At 35.6% G+C, this 27,123-nt stretch overlaps 2 protein-coding genes across 2 annotated transcripts; both read right to left on the reverse strand.

Moving 5' to 3' along the window:
- Positions 1-16,373: 16,373 nt before the first annotated feature.
- Positions 16,374-17,163, reverse strand: LOC140806818 (uncharacterized). The gene is made up of 2 exons (XM_073163345.1): positions 16,640-17,163; positions 16,374-16,410 (listed from the first exon to the last, which is right to left on the reverse strand). The coding sequence occupies exons 1-2, from the start codon at positions 17,161-17,163 to the stop codon at positions 16,374-16,376; spliced, it is 561 nt and encodes a 186-aa protein (XP_073019446.1).
- A 166-nt stretch (positions 17,164-17,329) lies between these two features.
- LOC140806819 (uncharacterized) lies at positions 17,330-21,066 on the reverse strand. The gene is made up of 2 exons (XM_073163346.1): positions 17,773-21,066; positions 17,330-17,491 (listed from the first exon to the last, which is right to left on the reverse strand). Exons 1-2 carry the CDS (start codon positions 21,064-21,066, stop codon positions 17,330-17,332), a joined length of 3,456 nt encoding a protein of 1,151 aa, XP_073019447.1.
- Between the last annotated feature and the right edge of the window lie 6,057 nt (positions 21,067-27,123).

Raw genomic sequence — 27,123 nt, forward strand, 5'->3', positions numbered from 1 at the left:
CGGTTCGGTTCGGTTTTTGGTTTTTTATTTCGGTTTTGGGTTTACAAATATATAATCCGATATCCGAACCATTTTTCTTCGGTTCGGTTCGGTTTTCTACCGAAATGGTTCGGTTATTTCGGTCGATTATTTCGGTTTTGATACAATTATTTAAATTAACAATATAAAGATATTATAAAATATAATATGTTACCTTTTGAAATGATTTCTTAGTAAAATATTTAAATATAAAGTATAAATGAATTACATAAACAATAATCAACTAAGTATTATTCAAAATAATTCTTCATTCACTAATATCATCTCAATAAATAATATAAAATAAAAATAACATTATTAATTTAATTAAATTTCGGTTTTTTCGGTCGGTTCGATTTTGACATTTATAATCCGAAACCGAACCAAATTAATTTCGGTTTTAACATTTATATCCGAATTATAAAATTCGGTTTTCGGTTCGGTTTAGTGTTCGGTTTTTTCGGTTTGGATTTTCGGTTTTTTCGGTTTTATCCGAAGTTTGAACACCCCTAGCAGTACCCCTTAAGTAGCATCGACTTAACCCAAATCCACACCCAAATCCAAACTCCATTTTTTACTTAGTATTGTTTTTAATAGAATAATAATGGATCGACAGCCATTAATTTGTTTTGTTTTTTTTTCACATGTGACAGACATTTATGCAATGGATATTCAATTATATTACTGATCAATAAATAAATATGATAAATATATATTCTTCAAATTTTTAGATTCACCATTATGTGCAACTATTTTTCAAAAACTAAATTATATATACTCACATAAAAATAAAAATAAAAATCGAAGTCTGAGTATTTATAGAGCGAAGGACAAAATAAAACTACCGATTCGTACGTATATGTAGACAAGAAAAAGAGCCCGTGACTATGGGAAGTTTATACACTCGGGTTTTACGAGGGTACTTTTTCGTTATTTATTTGTGTTTACTGTCCTAAATAAAGAGTTTATGTTCTTTTTGCTTTTTCTTTTGTTTTAATCCTTTCTACTTTAACTTTGATCTATGTAAATACTCTTTTGAATTCGTAGACTCGTTTTTCCCATGTCGGGAATCAGCTGGCATTATTACAATGTTTATTTTTTTAAAAAAATGGCGACAAATCGAGCCGCTCGTAATTTGCGATTGGTTCGGTTTGGTTTGATTTATCGAGCTTAAGTTGACTCCAAGTTTAAATTTTCAAATTTTTTTATTAATTTATTAAATATGATGAGACAAAATGTTTATATACGTTAAGATATTAGACAAAAATTTGTGTGAGATGATCTCAGTGGTCGTATTTTGTGAGACGGATCTCTTATTTATGTCATCCATGAAAAAATATTAATTTTTATGCTAAGAGTATTATTACTTTTTATTGTGAATATCAGTAGGGTTGATCCGTCTCACGGGTCTAACAGATAAAAATTCGTGACACCGTCTCACAAGAGACATACTCAAGATATTATAGGATTGGAAGGCATGTTCTTGAAGTTCATAAAATGTTGAAATTCAATAATTTGGATTTGGATTCCTTGAATATTGTCTTTTAGTGGATGGAAATTCCCGTATTGATGAAACGATTTCCTTTGTATTTCTGCGGTGTTATCTAATTTTTGTGTGAAACAAAAGTGTGAGTCGCTAATAACCAAATTCTGTTATGTAAAGTGATCTAATTTGTTTCATCCTTCGGAGTCTGTACCCTTTCACGCTTAACTTGTTCGCATTTTTCGAAAAAGATTGCATGAAAAAAGAAAATAACAAAAGTAAAAAGAGATAATAATAAAAAAAAGGTGTTTAAGTAATTGTAATTAAACCTGATCATTAGGCACGCGTGAGAAAAATCACTTCAACTTTACATGAATATGAAGTTAAATTATCAGAAAAAAAACTCCAAAAATATGGTTTAACATGGGGAAATTTCATTTCTAGTACTCATGTAACATGCATATTCTCCATTTTTCGTCATGTTATAAGTCAATTTATGGTTTTAATATAAAAGTTTGTACTTTTTTTTTTCAATTTTACTCTTGTTTTTTTTACTATAGTGCTGATATTATATCAAACATATCAGGAATTTCTGACACTAAGTCAGTAAGTCAACAATTTTTGTTGTCCCGTCATTATTTTTTTGTGTCACGATAGCGGTGTAGTGAAAATGGACTAAATTTGAATAATATATAAATTAAAAGGCAGTAAATTGACCGACAATTGTACGACCAAAAAATAATTTTGTAACCGAAAGGTAGATTAGAAACCTCTGGTAAAATGCTCACCCGTCACCCAACAAATAAAGTACATTATGTAGTCCAAGGATTGACGACTTACTCATTCCGTGACTTTGGCATTGGACGTTCCAAAAATAGGTACTATACGGTATCTCAGTTTTGAATGCCTAGCTCAAATAAAAAAATTGTTTGTTTTATCCTATACTTGGCGAACGAGATTGAATCTAAAGATTTTGATGATTAGATAATTCAGTTTTGTAGATTTCGAGCGCACGGATTACATTTTAGAAATGGAGTTGATTGAAGTGTACTTTAATTTTCTCCAGCGTACAGCTTTACCATGTATTATGATCATTGGCGTTGGAGTGTGGTGGTGGATCGTGGTCGATAAATGGTCGGAAAAGGGAAATTACAGAGGCAAAAAGGATAAAAACAAATAAATCACACATTTCGAGTGAAAAATAAGAGAAGTTAAACGAGATTTTTTCCCCAAAAAACTTCTACCACGGCCAAGTTTTGGTAAATTAGAAAATATAAAACATTAATGTAGTTCAGAAAAAAATAATTATTATGATGTGTCTTCTCATTGAATATTTCTAAAAATCAACGTAAGCTTGTAGAAATATTCACGTAGAAATATTTTGATTGTAGGACAAACGTTTGTGGCTCTATCAAAAGATATAGCTGATGATAATGACACAATTCAAATATTTTAAAATATATAATAGCTCAACCACCACGTTTCGGTTGCTCTGCCTAACAAGAACAATTATTACACGCAACAATGATACAGAAAAATGATTTGTTACTTCATTTCCTGTTTTCATTCTTATAGATTTAAAAATTAACTTCATTTGTGAATCGGATTGAATTTTTTGTAACATAAAAAGAGACATTTTAATTATATAGGAATAATATTTGGTTAAAATTTGTAGTCTCCTTTATCTTTCATGACATGATAGTTAAATATTAATGCAATGAATAAATTACATTTTATAGTTTTATAATTTTCTTGTTAACAAACTCAACAAAAATTATAAAAGATGGTAACAGTCGTTTCAAAAGATTTAAAAGCCACACAAGGTTATCTCTCGTGGAGACGAATTGATACCTCATGGATGGACCCACTACCCAAATGGAAGGCATGACCATGACGGGCTCAGGTATATTCCTATGAATATCAGATTTGAGTGTTTAATTCATTCATTTAATATATTAGTTTTCAGCAGCATCCTTAGATGCTCCCCTTTATCTCCTCAGTCTCTGACTTCAACGTAGGAGGGGCTACGCCAGGACACCCTCCTTGTCCCCTTCTAACGGTCTTATTTATGATTTCAAGCTCGAGATAATTTTGAAACCTGCGTCTGAACTAGTGAGAATCACGAATTATTGCTTTCAATAACACATACATCAATCCAGCATACTCACGATCCACAAAGGGATATGAAAATGGACATACTTAAAATTAATGACAAATTTCATTTTCAAAGTTGCCGATTATGTAAATACCAAATCCTTATTTTAGGCAAGCCAAACCACGTTGAAAAAGCTGTACAGCTTTTTGTATTACACAGAGCGTATAGTTTTTGTCATGTGATTAAATCTTCAATTTGGGAAAAACGTAGTGTTTGATATATAGATTCGTATTATTACAAGCTAGGATTCATTGATTGAAGGTAGGTGCAACGCAACTTTCACACTGTAAGCTACGCGTTGAATTTTCTGTAGCTGATCAGTGTTGGGGTAGATTGAGAAAGATTAGGAGATGAAGTTTGTTTCTAATAGAATTTTAGTAAGATTCCAACAATTTAACAAGTTTTTCTTTTGTATATATATCAATAATTGACTTGAATTAATCTGGTCGATATGTAGTAGTAATGAATATAAAAGAAAAAACCCTAATATGTTTCGTGTATGTGTTTCATTCGATGTTTAACTCAGTTTCTACAAATAATTAGAGTTGTAAATTTATCTCATTCATCTTCGTCTATCTTACCAACCAAATGATCTTTGTAGTTAAAAGGCTTGAAATTCTTTGTCTTTTTTCACATTTTAAGATTGAATCAGAGGGTAGGTAGTAATAATAATGGAATAATATTAAAGTAGTCGATGGAAGAGCCAAAGGATTTTCTAAAATTTAACTTTAGAGCAAAGTATTGTTGTTTATTTACTTCCTTTTGAGGATTACGTAATTTCTAATGAGATATGAGAAAAGGTAAATTTTGACAAAATAGTTAAAGGTACTGTATGTTGGAGAATATGTATTAATCTTGGCAAAAATTTACGTGAGACGTCACGTCTCATATTTTGTGAGATATATATCTTATTTGGGTCATCTATGAAAAAATATTATTTTTTATTGTGAATATCAATTGAGTTGACCATTCTCACAGATAAAGATTCGTGAGATCGTCTCACAAAAGAATTACTCATAAATCTTTTTGAGAATACTTTGACTAGAAGTAGTAGTAATAAGTAGGCTTCTTCTACGTGAACAAAATTATGATCCGTCACCGTAGTTGGAATGATAATAAATTTGTGTTCATAAATTTTTTTAAAATTATACAAAGTAAAAAACAAAACAAAAAAAAAATAAAAATAAACCCGGAGAATAAGGATCTACACCGATGTTTGCAGCATGAAATCATGATGGCGTCAGAATTAAATAAGGTACAAGTTCACGCTTTAATGTGTGTGTGTGTGTACAGGCAACAGTGTGCGTGAATACGTTATGTTGGCCGAATGATTAATGTACAGTTAATTGCTGCCTTCTGTTTCTTTTTAGAAATCCAAAGAACAACTCGGGTATATGGATTGGATTGACTCTAAGTCAAATTCTGATAATAATAATAATAATAATAATAATAATAGTAATAATAATATAATTGATTGTTAGCTCAGATATGAAATAAAACTTTACCACTGTACTCGATAGGAAAAAAATTATTTAAATATGTTGAGTGTAATAATTGTTTTTGTTTGGTAGAACGATCGAACCGTGGTGCTTGAGTTGCTGTGCGGTTTAAAAGATTTGAGTTGTACCATTACCACCAATTATAGTTTTTGGTAAAGCGGTAAGCACTCGATCCTACACTTGACATCAGAGCCAAAGTCATGTGTTCGATTTTCATGGATCGCAAGGACTGCAATTATTGATAGAGATATTGTTGGGTAAAATAATTGTCCATATTTGGTAGAGCGATCGAATGGTGGTGCTTTAGCTGCTGTACAGTTTAAAAGATTTGAACTGTACAGCTTTTGATAAAAAGGTAATAACTCGGGTCTACAAAATATTATTTTACTTTGCACATATATAAATTTAATATACATGAAATTATATTTTTGGGTTTGCTCCAAATTTGCTTCTTCTAATGCCAACATGCTTGAACAGTACGCGAATACTTGTTGCCTATGTTAAATAGTGGTTTATAATTTCGATACTTTCCATTTATTTTATAAATATAAATATAATAATAGTAGAGATGTGATGTCGAATAATGTGAAAAATCTTTGAAATAATCTATTATTTAATTTAAAACTATAGACAGATAGGATGGAAGACACGATCTTTGGGGAGTTAATCGTCAACAAAGTACGAATAAATATCCTAAGTTTGATAGTATCGTCAAATATTTTATCCACAAATCTGAACGTTCATATATTTTTTACATCACAACTCTCACGTTCTTCGACCCGGCTGAATAAAAAAAAATATATAACTTTTTATTTTTTAAAATTTTGTTTTTCACTATAAAAATATCATTTTTATTAATAAAATATCGTGTAATATATATTAATTTGACTAAAAAATTTGTAAAAATATTTCTTTTCTTCGGAGATATTCATCATATCGAACCGTCCCACTCGTATAGATACGCGAGTTTCAATATATATATATATATATATATATATATATATATATATATATATATATATATTGAAACACTAATATGATGCCTAAATATTGGAAATGTGTAAATATATGTCAGCAAGACAGCTGACAAACGAGTTTAAAGAGTGATTAATACTAATTACGGGAGCTATCTCTTTCCATCCGATAATTAAAAGTTTGTATTATATTATCCAATTAAAGGCGGCCGCCCATGTTAATTATTAATTTTCTGAATGAAAAGAAAAATAATTGGAAATCCAGGTTGGATGAAGCATATTATAAATGAGCTGAAGCAAACCCTACAGGTCTCGCTCCCACTTTCAATCAGTGTGCCCACTGTTCTATCACCACACTTAAATGAGCACAAATAATGAGATTTCAGTGTCTTGTCATTTGGTTTACAGAATTTTCAGAGCATATATATATATATATATATATATATATATATATATATATATATATATATATATATATATATATATATATATATATATATATATATATATATATATATATATATATATATATATATATATACAGGGACGGATCCAGAAATAGAAGTTGGGGGGCTTGAACTCAATATGATAAGTTATATATTATTAAAAAAAATTTACATTATATCGTTCAACGAAGTTGTGCTCTACGAGATTTTAAAACATAAAATTCATCAATAATAGAATTTACATCAATATGTTTAGGTAAATCTCGTTCAATATAGAGTGTCAAACAATCGGCAAGAAAGTCATCCTCCATTTTATTGCGAAGTGCCGTCTTTGCATGCTTCATTGCTGAAAAAGCCCGCTCAGTAGTGGCAGTAAACACAGGTAATGTCAAAACAAGATTAATGTTCCATTTTGAAATAGTTCAAGTTATAATCCTAAACAAGAATAAAATAATTATTAAACAAATAAACAAGTAATAGTCAATCAACAACTCAACAACAAACAATCAAGAAACCACAAATCACGTACAGAGAAGCTATAAAAAACAAAATAAAAAATGTATAGCCGATTCTTACCTGGATTGTTGCCTTGCCGATGAGCAATTCGATTTCTTCGGGAGTCCGCAATTCTATTTTGTCGCTAAAGGGCTTGGGACTAGGGAGAGAAATTTTGTAGAATTGAGGTGGGGCGGATCAGAGGATATGGGATGAATTTGGTCTCATCCTTGTAAATGGACGGGACTTGATTGGATTAAGACATTGATGTACGACGGTTTTTGAAACAACAGTCGCTATTAGCAACGGTTTTTCAAAAAACAGTCGCTAATAGCGACGGTTTGAATCTAAACCGTCGCCGATGTGATCGGCGACGGTTTTACTCAAACCGTCGCCAATATTAGCGACGGTTTCTGAAAAACCGTCGCTAAAAAAAAAGTGGGCTCAGCCCATGCATAAATCCGTCTCTGTATATATGTATATATATGTGTTGATATGCAACCAAAGTCCCACATTGGAAGATCTAGAGAAAGATCATGGGTTTATAAAGATGGAATGATGTCTCCATTGGTATGAGGTTTTTTGGATGGTTCCAAAAGCAAAACCACGAGGGTTAAAACCCAAAGTGGACAATATCATATCAGTGTGGAGATATCTGAATTCTATTGATCCTAACAATATGAATACGATTCAAGTAGTTCTTTCACTGATCTTGTTCGTTTACTTTCCCTTTCATTTACTAATTATTTCTCAGAGAGTCCGTATACCTATAATCCATCTTTGTACAAAACCGAACAAAAGAAAACTCGGTTCTATAAGTTGGCCGAAATTGAATTTTGATCATTTAATCAATCAAAATTATAGCTTATTCAAACAAGCTTGTGTTGCATTTTGATTTTTTTTTTCTAGTAGGAGTCTTGACATGACACCGATTATTAGTGACATATCTGATATCAGGTCCGCATTCTATGAATAAATGACTGATTAATGATAATATCAAGACCTATTTTGATCAATTAGAATTTTATATATTTTTTTGTCTATAAAATAAAGAAAAAAGCCTAAAATTCCAAAAAAATCAATTAATTTTGAATGTGTTGTAGCGTTTTAACACATTTTTTTTTGCACATGGTTTCATGGAGCCACAAACATGAATTTTTCTAAAGAAGATTGAGATGGCAGGGACCGGGTTTAACTGTTTCTTCGGGTGAAAGGGACATACATTAATATAAAACAAAATGTATTTAACGACGAGAAAAATAAAGAATGCGACTGGGAGAATTGCTATATTATTTGCGTGCTCCATGCATATATATACTAATTAAAATATTAGTTTTTTAGATTAAATTATAATAGTAGTTTTATGTGAACAAATTTGATATAATATGATAATTAATATATATATGATGGCCGACAGAAGCAAGGTTTCTTAATAATATTACAAGTACTTTTACCGTAAAAAATTACTATAATATATATAATGTATACTTCCAAACGGCATCTAGGTTTGATTTTATTTTATAGAAAATAAATCGTACGTAGGATTATTTTCGACCGACAATATTAATTAATGAACTTGATTCACCATTTCTATAAATTAGTCCATGTGGTGTGACCTCATTCCCATGCACGTATATATAGTATCCCGACATGCAAATTAATTACTTGCTAAAATGCAATTTATATTTTGGGATCTGAATATTTTCTTTCTGAAAATAATAAATAAAAAGTTGGATCTCGATGGTTCGCCCCTTCAATTGCCGTCATCGTGTCCATGTATTTTCGTAAGCTGCCCTGTTTTTATAGTAAAATAAAATAAAATCTTTTAAAAAAATAGAAAAGTTGATCGTACTCATTATTTACTTTTGCTTAAAAAGATGAACCGCCCTTTTATTCATGGTGCCTTAATAAAGTTCCATTGCAATAATAACATTGTTGAGCTGTTTCTTTCAATAAAGAGATAAAATTAAGGATAAAATTGACTATATCATATGCAATATCATGGATGATGATACCCTAATAAATTGGTTAAGTTGAGTAGACAATTTATCATATAGAGATGCATGTGTGATTTTCTTGTGATTGCTGGTAACCAGGCAAAATAATCTGGGCTGATCGATCTGCGCACTTCGAAAGCAAAGAATGCCAGTGGGTTGCCGGAAGAGTTTCTGATGTAGCCACTCTGATATTAAGTCGGTCGAGTATTCTCGCGAATGAAATGAGAGTGCCTTTTTGGAGTATATAGTAAGTGTTTATGATAAATGTTCATTACGTGTCCTAATGATCGAGCAAACCTGAGTTTTTATAGGGAAAAAGATAATGATGATTTTATTTTCAATGTCTAAATACTCATAATCATCAAATGGATGTCCACCTTACCAACCTGACACTTTCACTACTGACAACTCATATTGTCTTCAGTTTTGTTATATCACCCCTATGTACATTGACTGACTTACTAATGATTTCGAAGCATGTTGATCCATACCTATAGACCCAGGTTCTAGGCCTGTCTCGAGATGCTCGGACAGTGGTTATGATGTGATGACACAAACAGGGTCCCCGATCCATTATCTTAGTCTTCTTGCACCGCCCGGGCTAAGCTGGGAGCTTGGTTGTCTGGTCTAAGCCACTTCCCTGGTTGTTGCATGTTTAGAGATGGTCTATATATATAAGGGCACTCTTTTTATCAGGGCTAATTTTCCTCCCGATAGTCCTGAGCTCCAAATCACTCTGCGCGAGTCTGAATATGACCCAGACGATTTCCGGGTATCACCGATATATGGACAACATTCCTTTATATATTTTCTTCTTTCATTGTTTCCTCCATCAATTTAATCGAACTCGGATGACTATTCGTATTACCAATAATACTACTGGCGTACAATTGTACGGAGTAGTATTAATAGTTGTAGGGATTGATTGTAATTGGAAGTTGAGATATCTTATCACGAATCGGGAAAAAAGATACCAAGGAAAGTTCAAATTTGTTTAGCTTAATTACCTGTATAACACCGACGAGTGACAAATAAGAGTAAATTACAATGCAACCTAAAGAAATACAGTACAAAAATAGAGAATTCAGTTTATTTTTTTATTCAAATATTAAATGCAAAACAAGAAAAGAAAAAGAAAAAAAGGGAATTATAAAAGAACAACTAATGATATTCACCCCCAACTCCCAGGTTAGATCCGTTCGTAACTTTTATGTACACTGGAGTGCATCAATTTCTGTATAATTGATATAACACTGCATATATCAACGTCTCGCAGAATGACTGAACATAAATAGTAGAAAACATATTAAACTAAAATTTCACAATAAAAAACCAAAATCGCAAAAATATAAATATATATACGAAACCAAACCTATCTTTTTTTCTACTTCATTAATATAAACATTTGGAATCAACTTACTGGTACACCAAATTACTGTTTGGTCTAAAGTAGTTAATAATATTTTCTTTCTCTCTTCTTCTTCTTTTTTGCTTAAATCGACTATCTTTTTACCCCAAATTATTGGTTGCCTCTCAAAATCTACCATAATTTTTTAGAAATAGACAGAGACACATGCATATATAACCTTTATTTAGTGGAGCAATTATTTAGTATGTTTTAGAATGAATACAAAATATAAAAACACTAAGATCGAGCGCTTGTCGTTTTATCAAAAGTTATAGTTGGTGGTAGTGATGCAACTCAAATCTTTTAAACCGCATAACAGCACAAGCACCACGGTTCGATTGTTCTATCAAACAGAGACAATTATTACATCCAACAAAAGACATGTTTTTTTTTATATCGTGATTTTTAAATATAAGTAAAAAATTAAAGGTGTCATTCTTAATATCTTGTCGGATCTAGTGGGTGATATATGGTACACACAACCACTTGTGGCGAACTAAATGAAGCCACAATCGATCAGAGTACAAAATAAATTGGATTTCATAACCGATAATATTACACATTATAACCTCTTTGTATAGACTAATAATACGTCATGCAAATGCATGACATACGTCAGGCATCCAGCCTAAATAATTAAATTAAATAAGTTTTATTATAGCTTCTAAAAGCATAATTTTATTAAATCTGTTGTGTTGTTTCATGCTCATCTTATCTAGATGTTCTTTCGATTTTCATATTCACAAGAAATATAAAAAATAATAGAAAAGTTTCGAGTAGATAAAGTTTGAGTTTTTTTTTTTCTTATATCATTAGGCATCTTGCTATAAAGTAGTTTTGAATTTGTTTTTAAAAATTAGATAACAAAATTATTGAGTGCCACAAAATAATAATAATAATACTAATAAACACAAAAAATTTGTGAGAGCGTCTTACGAGTTAATTTTTTGAGACAAGTTTCTGAATAAGGCCACTCATTAAAAAAAATTATTTTTTATTTCAAAAATATTACTTTTCATATGATGTATGTATCAGATCGACCATATCACAGATATAGACCTGTGAGATCGTCTCATAAAAGAAAAAAAAACAAGAGTAGGTATATTGTGAGACGGTTTCACGAATCTTTATCTGTGGGACGTGTCAACCCTATCGATATTCACAGTAAAAAGTAATACTCTTAGCATAAAAAGTAATATTTTTTCATGGATGATTCAAATAAGAGATCCATCTCACAAAATACGACTCGTGAGATCGTCTCATACAAATTTTTGTCAAAAATAAAAATTCTCATGAAGAGTTTAGTTTGAACGTAACTCTATGATAAGTTTTTATCATGACATCAATCCAAAGGCTATGATAATAATTTTTTTTTTTTTTTTTTTTTTTTTGTATGGATTCATATTTTATTGACTATAGGGAGAGAATAGAAATAAATTGGGCCCCGATTGTTTGAACTATTTTAACTGTCAATCACGTGGTCCACATGCTTTAATGATGGATGATAATTTAAAGGACAAAATAAAGAAACACGAAAATGTAAATTAAATGTTAAAAACGTACATGATGGAAAATGTATAAATCGCGTTTGGACACAAAGATTTGAATTTGACAAAAAAAATTTGATAGGAAGATATGAAATGCATCAATCGATATAAAAAACAATTATTTGAGATTTGAATTATATTGTGAAGTAGATTTGTCCACACAAATCAATAGATTTGATCGTTAGACTTAAATATATCAATCAAAATGCAATCTAAAACATGATAATTAACGAGCGAACTAGCGAACCAATAGTAAATAATCAGTTCTGTGAAAGAATATTTGTACTGAGGAATAGCCCGAGGATAAATCGAAAGTAAAAATTTGTGTGAGACGGTCTCACGGATCGTATTTTGTGAGATAGATATCTTATTTGGGTCTCCATGAAAAAATATTATTTTTTTATGCTAAAAACATTAATTTTTATTGTGAATATCGGTCTAAAGTTAACACATCTCATAGATAAATATTCGTGAGATCGTCTCACAAGAAACCTACTCTAAATCGAAATGAATGAAAGCATTGTAGTAGAATAGGGTTGTTTTATAAATATATTTTTTTAAAATAAAAATTTCAAAATTATGGTGCGCGATGAAGTTTTGCAAAAATAGTGCAAAACTGCACCACTATTGACGGACGCTGCAAATTCCACCGAAATGGAGAGAGGAGGCCTCTCCTGTTAGCTTTTTAATTTTTTAAATTATTATTTTGCATTTAAAACTTTGACATATATCTTGTTCAAAAAAATTTGACTCAAGACAAGAAATCAAAAATAAGAGTTGAAGTTTTCAAAAATTTGTTTCTTTTACTAGTAACATGATTAATAATAATAATAAATATTTTAAAAAAAATTAAAAGAGCACAAGTTCCATATTTTTCGTACAAAATTCAAGAATTTTCCTATTCCAACTACTATTATTATTTTTTAATCATATTATTACTAAAATAAGATAAAAAATAATAATAATTATAAGTGGATCGATACACATGATATTTTCTTTGTTTTTTGAAATAAATAAAAATAAATAGATCGATATATAATTAAAAAAAACTAATAGAGATGCTTTTGCAGCATCCACCACTAATAGCAAAGGAGGCTGCAACATCCTCTATCGATTTTTAGTGGTGGAGTTTTGCCACACATATTAGTTTTGAAATTTTTGTTTTTAAAAAAATTATTTATATATATATAAAAAAAAAAAAACAGTAGAATAAGGCCAATGGTAAGAACTGCTTTTGGCACGTAAGTCGTACGCCTTCAGAAGTTTATTTAGAAACATATTAAATTCCAACAAGAACTTGATAGATTAAGAAAACTTTGATTTTCAATACCATTTTCTTCCTAAAATATGAAATTTCACTCCCAGTATGTAGAATATGACCTGTATTTCTAACTAAACAACGTTAAACCTAGGAAGTTTTCTAACTTAAACTGCAATAGATAGTTTAATTTCTACCAATCTATCACAGCTTTAGTCTTTGTTGGCTTCGATCATATGATCCAAAATAGATACCTTCTCCATCTATATAACCTGGGATGGATGTTCATGATAAATTCCCTATATATGGGATGATTATTGGTTGTTTTGATTATCGTTGAAATAATTTGCATCAGCTGTTCATCACTCCGCCGTAATTTGATCGAGAGATATGCTTGTTTATGCGGGAGCAATTCATCTGCGACATTCTCCGTCACTCTAAACATGGATTGTCATGTGTACCAAATTTCAACTGTTTTTCTGATATAATATATATTAAAAAAACAAAAACAAAAAAAAGAATTAGGCACATGGGAATGCCATGATGGAGTGTAATCATTATCGACACCAGAAAATTTGCTAAAGTTTTTACTATGAAAATGGAAATCAGAGTAGCACCAAACTGCAAAATTTTGGGAGAATAAATCAACCGAAAAACAATGAAAATAGGCATTGCAATTATGACAAATAATAATTGATGAAGGCCGTGAAATTTAAAGCGATGCGCCAGTGTTTCAGATAGACCAGGTCGTATGGTTCCCTTGTAACACAGTTCTCAGAGGGGGTGTTCTTTTTAAAAAAAATTGGTCAATTATTTTTTAAGAGTATGAATTCCTCAAGTGTACACAGTTCTTAGAAGAGGTAATTTTTTTAATACTGATCAATTATTTTCTTAAGAAAATGTCATCTTCAACTTATTTTTTTTTAAAAAATGATATCCAAAAGTGTATTTAATACGTTTGAAGAGTCAGTTTTCTTAAAAAAATAGTTGACCAAAGTTATTTTACAGAATTCTCTTCCTTTCTTGAGTGTCGAATAATAGCACTTGCGGAGCCTAGAGTTTATACTTAGAGCTAGGGATGTAAATGAGCCGAGCTGTTCGCGAGTTTTTCGGATCTCAGCTCGTTAAAAAGCTCGTTCGAGCTCGTTCGTTAAGCTTATCGAGCCGAGCCCGAGCCTTATTTTGGGCTCGACAATTTTGTTGAGCCGAGCTTGAGATTGATGATGTTCGGCTCGTTAGCTCGTAAACATGTTCGATAATAGGTTCGTGAGCTCAAAATTGAGCTCGGCTCGTTTAGTTGGCTCGTGAGCTCGAGTTCGAGCTCGGCTCGTTTAGCTGGCTCGTGAGCTCGAGCTCGAGCTCGGCTCGTTTAAGTGGTTGATGGGCGAAAAAAACGGAAATATCAGCGACGGTTTTTAATAAACCGTCGGTATATAGCGACGGTCTGCATTAAAACCGTCGCATATTAAATTTAGCGACGGTTTATTCATAACAGTCGCTATTATAGCGACGGTTTGATGTAAACCGTCGCTATAATAGCGACTGTTATGAATAAACCGTCGCCGATTAATATAAGCGACGGTTTTAGCAAACCGTCGCTGATGGCAACGGTTTTGGGGTTTAGGGTTTTAGCAAACTGTCTATAAATTGTCGCGTTTAGAGTCGTTTGTAACATTTGCACTTAGTCATCCTAAGTGTTTATTAAATAGATATATCCATTGTCCTTACAATCGAAAAAAATGTCAGAACAAACCATATTTAGACGAAATTACAAACCATTTGTGTTTCCTAATAAAAAGTACAAAATTGTTGATGTCAATCGAAAAAAGAGTCTTGGATACTACGTGTCACGCCCCGAAACTCGGGACTTGACACCGGCGTCGTTTACAATCACACAATTGAAACAACAAACCTTCTCGCAGCACAGTGTAAACCGAACCAGTTTATATCATAAATTCAAACGAAATAAACAATTGTCTTTTACATCCGAAAATCAACAAATGACAGAATTAAGTGCGAAAACGTCTTACAACTTATTAAATCATAAATTCGAACTATACTACTACTAGTACGGGTCGCGTGGATCACCATCCCCAAAACTGTTCGGACTCTTCGTCCTCAACCTGTTCTTCGGACGACTTATCTGGGAAGGTTGTAAGGGGTGAGTATTTGGGAATACTCAGCAAGTGGGGGATATCGAGCACAATATAAATCAACATGTAAAATTTCGAATTAATCATATGACTTGCATAACATTTTCGTACCACATGCATAAACATATATCAAGCACTGCAATTTATCGACCTTCTATGGTTTACTGACGTCAGTCCCTCATTTTTACTCCTCTAAGGGGGCGAGGCCGTATAGCGGTTATATCCCCCACCGCGTAAGGGTACGTCATGGTTGGGATTCCCACCCATATACGGTTGACTCCTCACAGTGCGTTTAAAATCGTATGACAATGCAAGAAAGGTAGAAAGAAGATTGTACTCGACTATTTATTTTCTTTTAAAATTGAAAACATGCATACTCGAATCTGAAATTTTAAAGTTTGAAAATAGCCCACTTACAGTATATATTGATTGCTAAAACGTGGGTACTCGGCTTCAGGATTTGGATCGCTACTCGTTCTTCGATCGGGCGGTGCCTCGGCTTAAAGTTTTGGACGGTTTAGAGACGATTTTTCAGCAGGGTTTCGCCTTGGTTTTCAGCTCAAATTTCGAGAATTTGAAGGGTGGGGAATGAGTGGGGTGATGGGGTATTTATAGGTGGAGGGAAGGGTGTTAAATATGGTGTTCAAATCATACCATAATTTGCATAATCTCTCAATATTTGACTCTCATTCCTTTGCCATAGATGTTGATTCATCTTCCATATTTCGAAAATATATCTACTTAAGTTAGGAGATTCACACTCTAATCCAATGGTCTAGATTAATTCGAAAAATCTAGGTTACCCGATCCAACGGCTGTGGTGCAATGTCTTGATGATTCTTGTCCAAGTTAACCAAGCATATAATCCTCACCAATCTTGGCATTTATCCTAGGGAAATTTTCGAAATTCTTGTATCATATTATACCTTAATTCTTCAACTTATGTAATATTCAACTCTTGCAAGAAAATCTCCTTCCTAATTTTCGAAAATTGTATGCTTAATCACAATATATCACTATAATATTGCATGTCCAATAGTATCTCCACATATCCCATAAAATATTCTCCCATGCACAAAATAAAATCTCATGCTAACATTTTCTTACAATTATTTAATTATAATGTGGATAAAATCCGGTCCTCACATCCCTCCCTCCTTATGAGAAGTTTCGTCCTCGAAACTTGAGTCGGCTTGGTCTCCAAACAGATAAGGATATTCCTTTCGCATCTTCTCTTCAACTTCCCAAGTTGCTTCTCTCTCTGTGTGGTTAGACCACTGCACTTTGATGTAGGGAATGATACGTCGCCTAAGCACTTGTTCCTTGGTGTCCACAATTCTGATAGGAACTTCTTCGTATTTCAGTTCTTTTCCCAAGTTTCCTTCCATTATGAGTGGTTCTACTTCCAGGATGTGGCTTGGGTCTGGGACGTATCTCCTTAGTTGAGAAACATGGAATACGTTGTGGATCCTTGACATGTTCGGTGGCAATGCCAGTCTGCATGCTAGTGTGCCCACTTTTTCCAAGATTTCAAAGGGTCCAACATAGCGAGGGTTCAGTTTTCCGGCCTTACTGAATCGGACAACTCCTCTCATAGGCGAGACTTTCACATACGCCTTCTCGCCCACGTTGAACTCTACCGGCCTTCTTTTCAGATCTGCCCAGCTCTTTTGTCGGTCCTGAGCTGCTTTGAGTTTCTCTCGGACAATTTTAACCTTGTCTACTGTCATCTGTACTAGCTCGGGTCCCACTATAGCTTTCTCTCCCACTTCATCCCAGTAAAGTGGTGATCGACATTTTCTGCCATACAGGGCTTCGTATGGAGCCATTCCGATGCTGCTGTGATAGCTGTTGTTGTAAGCAAACTCAATTAGGGGTAAATGAGTGCTCCAGTTGCTATTGAATTCCAGAGCGCATGCTCGCAGCATATCCTCTAAAGTTTGTATGGTCCTCTCCGTTTGCCCATCGGTTTGGGGGTGATAGGCAGTACTTAGGGTTACTTTCGTCCCCATGGCCTCTTGAAAGCTCTTCCAAAAGCGCGAGACGAACCTCGGATCTCTATCAGATAAGATGCTCACTGGTACTCCATGAAGTCTGACAATGTTGTCCATGTACAGTGAAGCCAACTTGTCGAGATTGTAATTCATGCGGACGGGTAGGAAGTGTGCAGTCTTGGTGAGTCTGTCCACGATTACCCATATACCGTCGTGGCTTTGCCTAGACTTTGGCAATCCTACCACGAAATCCATGGAGATATTCTCCCATTTCCACTCGGGGATTTCCAAAGGTTGCAGTAATCCTCCAGGTCGCTGATGTTCTGCTTTGACCTGCTGGCATACCTGACATCTAGAGACGAATTCAGCTACATCTCTCTTCATGCCATTCCACCAGAAGCTATTCTTGAGATCCCTGTACATCTTCGTACTGCCTGGATGGACTGAGAATTTTGACTTGTGCGCTTCTGTCATTATCTCTCGGCGAAGGTTATCACTGTCTGGCACACACAGTCTTCCTTTCATCCATAAGATTCCCTTGTCATCAATTTGATGATCCTGAGACTTCCCTTCTCTGACCTGCTCCTTAATTTTAGTCAGTACCGGGTCTTGATCTTGGTTTAACTTGACGGTCTCTTGCAGACATGGCCGGGCCGAGAGGGAAGCTAGAGTCATTTTTCCTGGGCCCTTCCGACTTAGCGCATCAGCCACTTTGTTTGCTTTACCCGGATGGTAACTGATGGTCAAGTCATAATCTTTCAGAAGTTCGATCCATCGCCTTTGCCTCATATTAAGTTCCTTTTGGGTGAACAAGTACTTGAGGCTCTGATGGTCTGTGAAGATTTCACATTTAGCACCATAGAGATAGTGCCTCCAAATCTTTAAGGCGAAGACAACCGCTGCTAGTTCCAGGTCATGAGTAGGATAATTCTGCTCGTGCGGTTTCAACTGTCTAGACGCATAGGCGATCACTCTTCCTTCTTGCATTAGTACGCATCCTAGACCGTCCTTAGAGGCGTCACTGTAAATCGTGAAATCCTTATTCTCTGCGGGCAAGATCAGCACTGGTGTGGATGCGAGTTTCTCTTTCAGCGTCTGGAAACTTTTCTCGCAATCCTCACTCCAGGTGAATTTTGAATTTTTCTGTGTGAGCTTCGTCAGTGGCACGGCTATCGAGGAGAACCCTTCGACGAATTTTCGGTAATATCCTGCCAATCCAAGAAAGCTTCTGATATCAGTGGCGTTCTTCGGTCTCGGCCACTCTGTAATTGCCTCTACTTTCCTTGGATCCACTGACACTCCTGTTCTCGAGATCACGTGTCCTAGAAATGACACACTTCTTAGCCAGAATTCACACTTGCTAAACTTAGCATAGAGCTTATTCTCTCTTAAGATTTGCAGAGCAAGGTGAAGGTGCTCTTCGTGGCTTGCCTCGTCAGGAGAATAGACGAGAATGTCGTCGATGAATACCACTATGAACTGATCCAGAAATGGCTTGAATACTCTGTTCATAAGGTCCATGAATGCTGCTGGTGCGTTGGTCAGACCAAAGGGCATCACTGTGAATTCGTAGTGCCCGTATCTGGTTCGAAAGGCTGTCTTGGGAATATCTTCAGCCCTGACCTTTAACTGATGATAACCGGTCCTCAGGTCCAGTTTAGAAAAGACGGCGGCTCCTTTAAGCTGATCGAACAGATCGTCTATCCGAGGTAGAGGGTACCTGTTCTTGATTGTGATCTTGTTCAATTCCCTGTAGTCGATGCATAATCTCATACTACCGTCCTTCTTCTTTACGAAGAGTACTGGAGCTCCCCACGGGGACACACTTGGTCGAATCTGCCTTTTATCTAGCAATTCTTGGAGTTGTTCCTTCAGCTCCTTGAGTTCGGCTGGTGCCATTCTGTATGGTGCCTTAGAGATTGGTGCCGCACCGGGAACCAGGTTGATCTCGAACTCCACCTCGCGGTCCGGGACTGTCCCTGAGAGTTCTTCTGGAAAAACATCGGGGAACTCTCTCACTATCGGGATGTCTTCCAGTTTCAGCTCGACTTCTTCTGTTACCTCACTGATCATTGCTAGGTAGATATCTTCTCCGGATTTCATGGCTTTCCAAGCTTGAGAGGCTGACAATAGTGATTTACGTCCCTTGGATTTACCGTGAAACACGACTTCTTCCTGATTTGAGGTTCGGAGTTTGACTTCCTTTCCCTTACAATCTACTATTGCACTGTTTCTCGCTAACCAATCCATCCCTAAGATGATGTCGAAATCGACCATGATCAACTGTATCAAGTCGGCGCTAAAAGTCTGATTATTAATACTGATCTCACAATCTCTGTAAATCTCCTCAGTTTCTATAGCTCTACTCGTAGGTGTGGCTATTCGGAATGGTTCGGTTAGCTTATCAGGCCTACGTCCTAACTTCTTAGCAAATCTCTTAGACATAAAGGAATGGGTAGCACCGCAGTCAAATAATGCATAGGCAGGTACTGATTGAATTAGAATGGTACCTGACACGACTTCAGTTGCGTCATCAGCCTCTTCCTGAGTCATGGCAAAGATCCTAGCATTGGGTTTATCCTCTTTTGGTTTACTAGGGCCTGCTCCCGGATTTGGCCCAGTTCCTCTGTTTGGCCCTGCTGGTCGGTTGGCAACGGTAGGACATTCTGCAATTCGGTGCCCCGCTTTCCCACATCCAAAACACACACCACTTGCCCTTCGGCATTCCCCCGAGTGCTTGAAGCCACATGTTGAGCATGGCTTGAGTCCTTGGTAGTTATTGGCGGGGAATTTCCCTGAGGGAGGTCCACCTGACTGATTGGGCCTCTTGAACACTGGTTTTCCCTGGGAAGGCTGGCTGACAGGGGGTCGCTTGTTCCTGTTTTCCCCTTCTCTCCGACGAATATCAGCTTCGGCTCGGATAGTCGCCCCCATCAAGTCTGAAAAGTTGGTAGGTTGGTAGACTGCCAGAGCGGATTGGATTCTGCTGTTCAACCCCTTCTTAAATCGGTGTAATTTCAGAACTTCATCCGCCATAATTGCAGGAGCATAAGAACCCAGGGCATTGAACTGAGAGGTGTATTCCACTACTGACATATCTGGGGCCTGACTGAGATTCTCAAACTCACTTAACTTCTGCAGTCTGACTTCTGCCGGGTAGTACTGTTTCAGAAATGTTTCTCGGAAGATACGCCATGTGATTGGCCCCGCAGCGGTCATGGCTGGCGAGGCTGCTTCCCACCATTTAGCTGCCTTGTCTTCCAGGAAAGGTACTACCACGTCCACCTTTAGGGCATCTGGGACTTCCAATAGTCTTAACTGAGTTTCCACACTCTTTAGCCAGTTCTGGCTAACTTCAGGATCGGCAGCGCCACTGAAAGTTGGGCACCTATTCTTGCGCAAAGACTCGTAATGAAACTTGACCCCATGCTGTGGTGGAGGTGGGGGCTGCTGATTAGCATTGGGGTTCACCAACCCCTGAAGTGTAGTTGCCACGATCGTGGCTATAGCCATTAAGTCTGCCTGGTTGAGGTTGAACTGGGGTGGAGGCCCGTTGCCTTCTTCATTAGTGTTGTCGTTGTTGTTGTTGTTGTTAGCATAACGGGGGTTGCGGTTCTGTCTCGGTGGTCTACCGGCCATTTCCTACAAGTTAAACGCTTCTAAGAATTTGTTGTATAAATCAACAAGATTGAATAGATAAGTTATGCTGGAACAACTGAGTAAATAAGCAAACATAATTTGAATATCAATGCACGACTGAGATAAATAATAATCATACTTTATTAATTTTTGAATTCGAAGAAACAACTGACTGAACAAATTGTACTGAATGGAAATAAGTACTGCTGACTGAAAATAAAATAGCAACAATGGAAGGATAAACTCCTAGTAATAAGGAAAAGTCACTAAGATGATCTAATCGTCTAACTCTCCATCTCCTACTGCAGCTATCGGCTCATCTATCTCAATAGGCTCCTCTTCTTCTGGCTCTCCCTCCGGCTCTTCCTCCGGCTCTTCCTCCTGCAGTACCTCAACCATGTGAGTAAGATTGGCGTTTTCTGTACTGAGCTGTGCGTTTGCTGCGTTGAGCTGGGCCACCTGCATCTTCCACTCATGAGCATTTGCCTCTGCCTCGTCCAACAGATCTACGGTACTCTGGTAGCGTAGCTCGTAACCCTCCTTATTTTCCTTGATCTTATTCTTTAGAGCTTCAGCTTGCTGGACCAAGCGCTGGTTCACATATGCTAGACTGTTCATGGCCTCACAAGAATTTTCTAGCCTTCTCTTACCTCTGGCATTCTGCTGCTTCTCCTCTTCAAGTTCCTTGCGATAGCGATCCGCATCCTCTTGTAGCTTCCCATTTTGATACTTACACTGTTCTATGACATCCCGTAGGTCCATGTTATCTCCCCTAACTAGTTCCCCCTGATAGATAGACTGATTAAGGCGGACTTGAATCTCTTCTTTCTCGGCGGTTAAGGCTTCGACCTCACTCCTCCTCTCGCTTAATCGGGCTCTAAGTCGCCGAATCTGGCGTGACTGGTAGTGAAGGGCAAGCTCCTTCAGACGAAGGGCAGCTTGGAAACGAGTACGGGGTCGCAGGGGAGTAGATGGAGCCATTTCCTGAAATCAAAAACGGAAATGCTCAGAATCCGAAATAGACAGTATATAACAAGTCAAAATATGCAATACTTTTTTTTTTTTTTTTTTTCCATTCCAGAACAGTTGACGGAATCGAATTTGGAGTTTCCTACGAAAAGTCCTAGGGGTTACAAAACTTTCCTAAAACGGCAAAATCGAGGTTTCGGAGGCCTAAACGAAGGAATTTCGCGATTTTTCGCTGGGGCTCCCGATTAGGGTGGGGCGTCTTGATCGTTGGGCCGTTTCGGAGGGGGTAGCATCGGCCTCGAGTTAAAATTCCACCGAAAATTTTTAGGGTTTTTTTTTTTTTTTTTGAAAATCGATTTTTCCCAACCGGACTATGAACCTGGCGGCTCTGATACCACTTAAATGTCACGCCCCGAAACTCGGGACTTGACACCGGCGTCGTTTACAATCACACAATTGAAACAACAAGCCTTCTCGCAGCACAGTGTAAACCGAACCAGTTTATATCATAAATTCAAACGAAATAAACAATTGTCTTTTACATCCGAAAATCAACAAATGACAGAATTAAGTGCGAAAACGTCTTACAACTTATTAAATCATAAATTCGAACTATACTACTACTAGTACGGGTCGCGTGGATCACCATCCCCAAAACTGTTCGGACTCTTCGTCCTCAACCTGTTCTTCGGACGACTTATCTGGGAAGGTTGTAAGGGGTGAGTATTTGGGAATACTCAGCAAGTGGGGGATATCGAGCACAATATAAATCAACATGTAAAATTTCGAATTAATCATATGACTTGCATAACATTTTCGTACCACATGCATAAACATATATCAAGCACTGCAATTTATCGACCTTCTATGGTTTACTGACGTCAGTCCCTCATTTTTACTCCTCTAAGGGGGCGAGGCCGTATAGCGGTTATATCCCCCACCGCGTAAGGGTACGTCATGGTTGGGATTCCCACCCATATACGGTTGACTCCTCACAGTGCGTTTAAAATCGTATGACAATGCAAGAAAGGTAGAAAGAAGATTGTACTCGACTATTTATTTTCTTTTAAAATTGAAAACATGCATACTCGAATCTGAAATTTTAAAGTTTGAAAATAGCCCACTTACAGTATATATTGATTGCTAAAACGTGGGTACTCGGCTTCAGGATTTGGATCGCTACTCGTTCTTCGATCGGGCGGTGCCTCGGCTTAAATTTTTGGACGGTTTAGAGACGATTTTTCAGCAGGGTTTCGCCTTGGTTTTCAGCTCAAATTTCGAGAATTTGAAGGGTGGGGAATGAGTGGGGTGATGGGGTATTTATAGGTGGAGGGAAGGGTGTTAAATATGGTGTTCAAATCATACCATAATTTGCATAATCTCTCAATATTTGACTCTCATTCCCTTGCCATAGATGTTGATTCATCTTCCATATTTCGAAAATATATCTACTTAAGTTAGGAGATTCACACTCTAATCCAATGGTCTAGATTAATTCGAAAAATCTAGGTTACCCGATCCAACGGCTGTGGTGCAATGTCTTGATGATTCTTGTCCAAGTTAACCAAGCATATAATCCTCACCAATCTTGGCATTTATCCTAGGGAAATTTTCGAAATTCTTGTATCATATTATACCTTAATTCTTCAACTTATGTAATATTCAACTCTTGCAAGAAAATCTCCTTCCTAATTTTCGAAAATTGTATGCTTAATCACAATATATCACTATAATATTGCATGTCCAATAGTATCTCCACATATCCCATAAAATATTCTCCCATGCACAAAATAAAATCTCATGCTAACATTTTCTTACAATTATTTAATTATAATGTGGATAAAATCCGGTCCTCACACTACGAACCATTTGTGTTTCGTACGCAAGCCTCGCAAGTTGTGTATTTGACTTATCCAACAACGAAGAGAGCAGAATCAGATTGGATGCATGTGAGTACTCTACGTAGGCGAGCTTATGTCACCGATGTTGAGCAAAATACTGAGCATAATCAAATTGATGCGAACGATGCATTTCAAAACAACGAAAGTGGACCTCATGACATCTCAACTCAATTTCTTTTATCGTCTCAAAATCTAGTCGATGTTAATGTTATGTACGACAACGAAATTGATTTGAACTGAAAGTGAAATAGAAGAAGTTCAATATTCGAGCGACGATGTTCGTGACATTTATTGAATTGTACTTTGGAAAAAATATATATTTCATTAATTATAAATGTTAATGTTTTAAAATTATTGAATTTATTTTAGCGAGCACGACATGGCAGAGATCCAACTTCATGGGAGCTATACGTTCACACACATCGATATGCAGATGGATCTTTCGTTGACACGCGATCCCGCCTGCTCCACGTAAGTTTATTAAATTTCGTTATTCTCATCAACGTTACATTAAGAAAATTCAATTTGATTATTTTTAAATCAACATCACAGGAGGAGATGTAGCGCTACATGGCTGATTCATTTTGTATGAAACACTTGTATTATTATTTGCAGATTAATAATATGATTACATTTCTCAAATTTTGTTAATTTTTTTTCGATTATACAGCACAATATATTTTTATTTCAGATTTAAATAATTATAACATTTAAAAAAAAACATTTAGCGGCTGTTTTTGTTCAAACCGTCGCGACATTAGCGACGAGTTTTATAAAACCCGTCGCTAATGGCGACAGGTTTGACATACTGTCGCTATAATAACGATGGTCTAAAATAACCGTCGCTTTTTGGCGACGATGTCTGTAACTAGCGCTATTTGCGATAGTTGTAGAAAAACGTCGCCGATCAGATCGGCGACGTTTTTGTAAATACCCGTCGCTATTAGCGACGTTTGTGTCAATACTTGTCGCTATTAGCGACGCTTTTAATCAAAACCCGTCGCTATTGGCGAACCCGAGCCAGGCTCCTTAAACAAGATAAACGAGCCATTAACGAGCCGAGCTCGAGCCGAGCCTGAGCTTCATAAATTCCGAACGAGCCGAGCCCGAGCTTCAAACCCGAGGCTCGTAACGAGCTCGAGCCGAGCCCGAGCCGAGAAAATAATGAAACGAGCCGAGCCCGAGCCAGCTACTGCTCGGCTCGGCTCATTTACATCCCTACTTAGAGCATCTCCAATGCTGCACCAAAAAACACCATTCTGGTGCAGTCCATTATCTTCCAATGGATTTTAGCGCATCCTCCTTCCTCTGTTCCCAATTTGGCGCAGAGGTTTTCATTTTTTTTATTATTATTTTTTGTTTTTTTTAATTATAAATTTGCTTTTTTATTTTAATTTTTTTATTACAAATAGTTATATTAAAAACTATAAATATTATTTTAATTTAGTAATAATGTAATATTGATTATATAATATAAACATTATTCATAATTAAAAATATATTAAATAAAATATAATGATTAATATATGTAAAATAAAAAGAATATTTGGAGAATATTCTTTTTTATGTAAAATTTGAATTAAATGAGTTGGTGACAGATGTTTTATTTGGTCCAGAAATCATACTATTTTAGTGTAAAATTTACACCAAATTAGATTTTGTGGTTGAAGATGGTCTTAGAGAATCATAAAAATAGAAATGATTTCAAAGACTAATATTTGAATGAGAAAATACATTTATCACTCATATAAAAAAATTATAATACATCTTGTTTTAACAAATCAGATACATTTATCACATTTGGGCGAAGTTTTACATATATGTTATCCGAGTTTTAAAATATATGTTAATTGCTATTTGCCTTATTTTTAAGAAAAAATTGCAATTTTAATAATGTAAGTGATTTATTTCGAATTTTTGTTCGAAACTTGTCGCAGTTAAACCTTTTGAATATTGTGTATTTTGAAACTATGTTCTTCTATGTGGCTCATGTAATGAGAATAAAACATGTATTACATATTGTTTGTCACGAAAATTGCGGGCGTGTCAGGCACGTGTTCGTGCCAAATGTGAATTAATCTGACTTCGTTTACCAAGCGTTGCGAATCTCGATTCGACCGTTAGTTATAATTCCTTCGAAATGGCTCCAAACTAAACGCATAAACTGGGCAAATAAAGAAATTATACAAGAAATCCATAAACAACATCAAACTTAAATGTGTTGTTATGAAATTTGATCAACATTCTGACAAGAAAGTCGGAGGAATACATAAAAATTCAAATACTTGACTATTGGAAATCGAAATAAATGAACATAGAATTGATGGAATTCTGCAGAAATTATGCTGTAGATTTTTGTGTTGATTTTGTCGGGGTTTTTTTCTGATTATCTCTTCCGCTTTTGTTACACTCCATGGAGAAGTTTCAACCACATTCCACGATCATTCACGTTGGGTCGTGGCTCAACTCCTCGCATCGTGCTTTTCTTGGACCAACTGCCTGCAACTCTTGTGGGCTTAGCATCTGTTGGGCTGTTGGATTATTTTTAGACACAACAATTGCCCTCGTAGCCAGTTTGGCCAATGTGCCAATTTGGCTAATTATATGTTTAGCCCAATTTGGCCCATATTCAAAACTTGGGATGAAGACCACATTCTATATCACAGCATCCTTCAGAGTTCTCTAATAACAACCCCTAACGTGAAATTCTTATTTTCTACTCCTTTCATTCTCCCTTCAAATAGACAAGCCCAAACCCACATCAATCCTCAAAATTTGGCTTTCACATAAACAAACTTTGATTCCCTCATTGTGTTCTCACTTCTCAGCTATCAATTATTCGCTATTTGCCACCAGATCGTAGAGTCACGTGGACATCATTCAACTTTCAATTAAATTGCCACCCTCAAACTCCTTTGCATTAAGCCATTTCATATCAAAAGAGCATGTAAATTTCTACATTTTTTCTACTTCTTCATGACACAAATGGTTTAGGACTTCACCTGCTTTCTTGATCATGCACTCAAGGTGTTTGATACATTGTCTGAGCTTTCGATCTTCCACGCTCTTTGTTGGTCATTCTATGTGATCATTGTGCCTTATGCTTTTTGTTTTTGTCTCGAGAAATTGTCTGCATTTATTTTCATGTATATTCATTCAAGTATACAAGGTATCTACTTGCCTTGAT

Source organism: Primulina eburnea, chromosome 12, assembly GCF_022965805.1.
Source record: "Primulina eburnea isolate SZY01 chromosome 12, ASM2296580v1, whole genome shotgun sequence".
NCBI classification, from domain to species: Eukaryota; Viridiplantae; Streptophyta; class Magnoliopsida; order Lamiales; family Gesneriaceae; genus Primulina; species Primulina eburnea.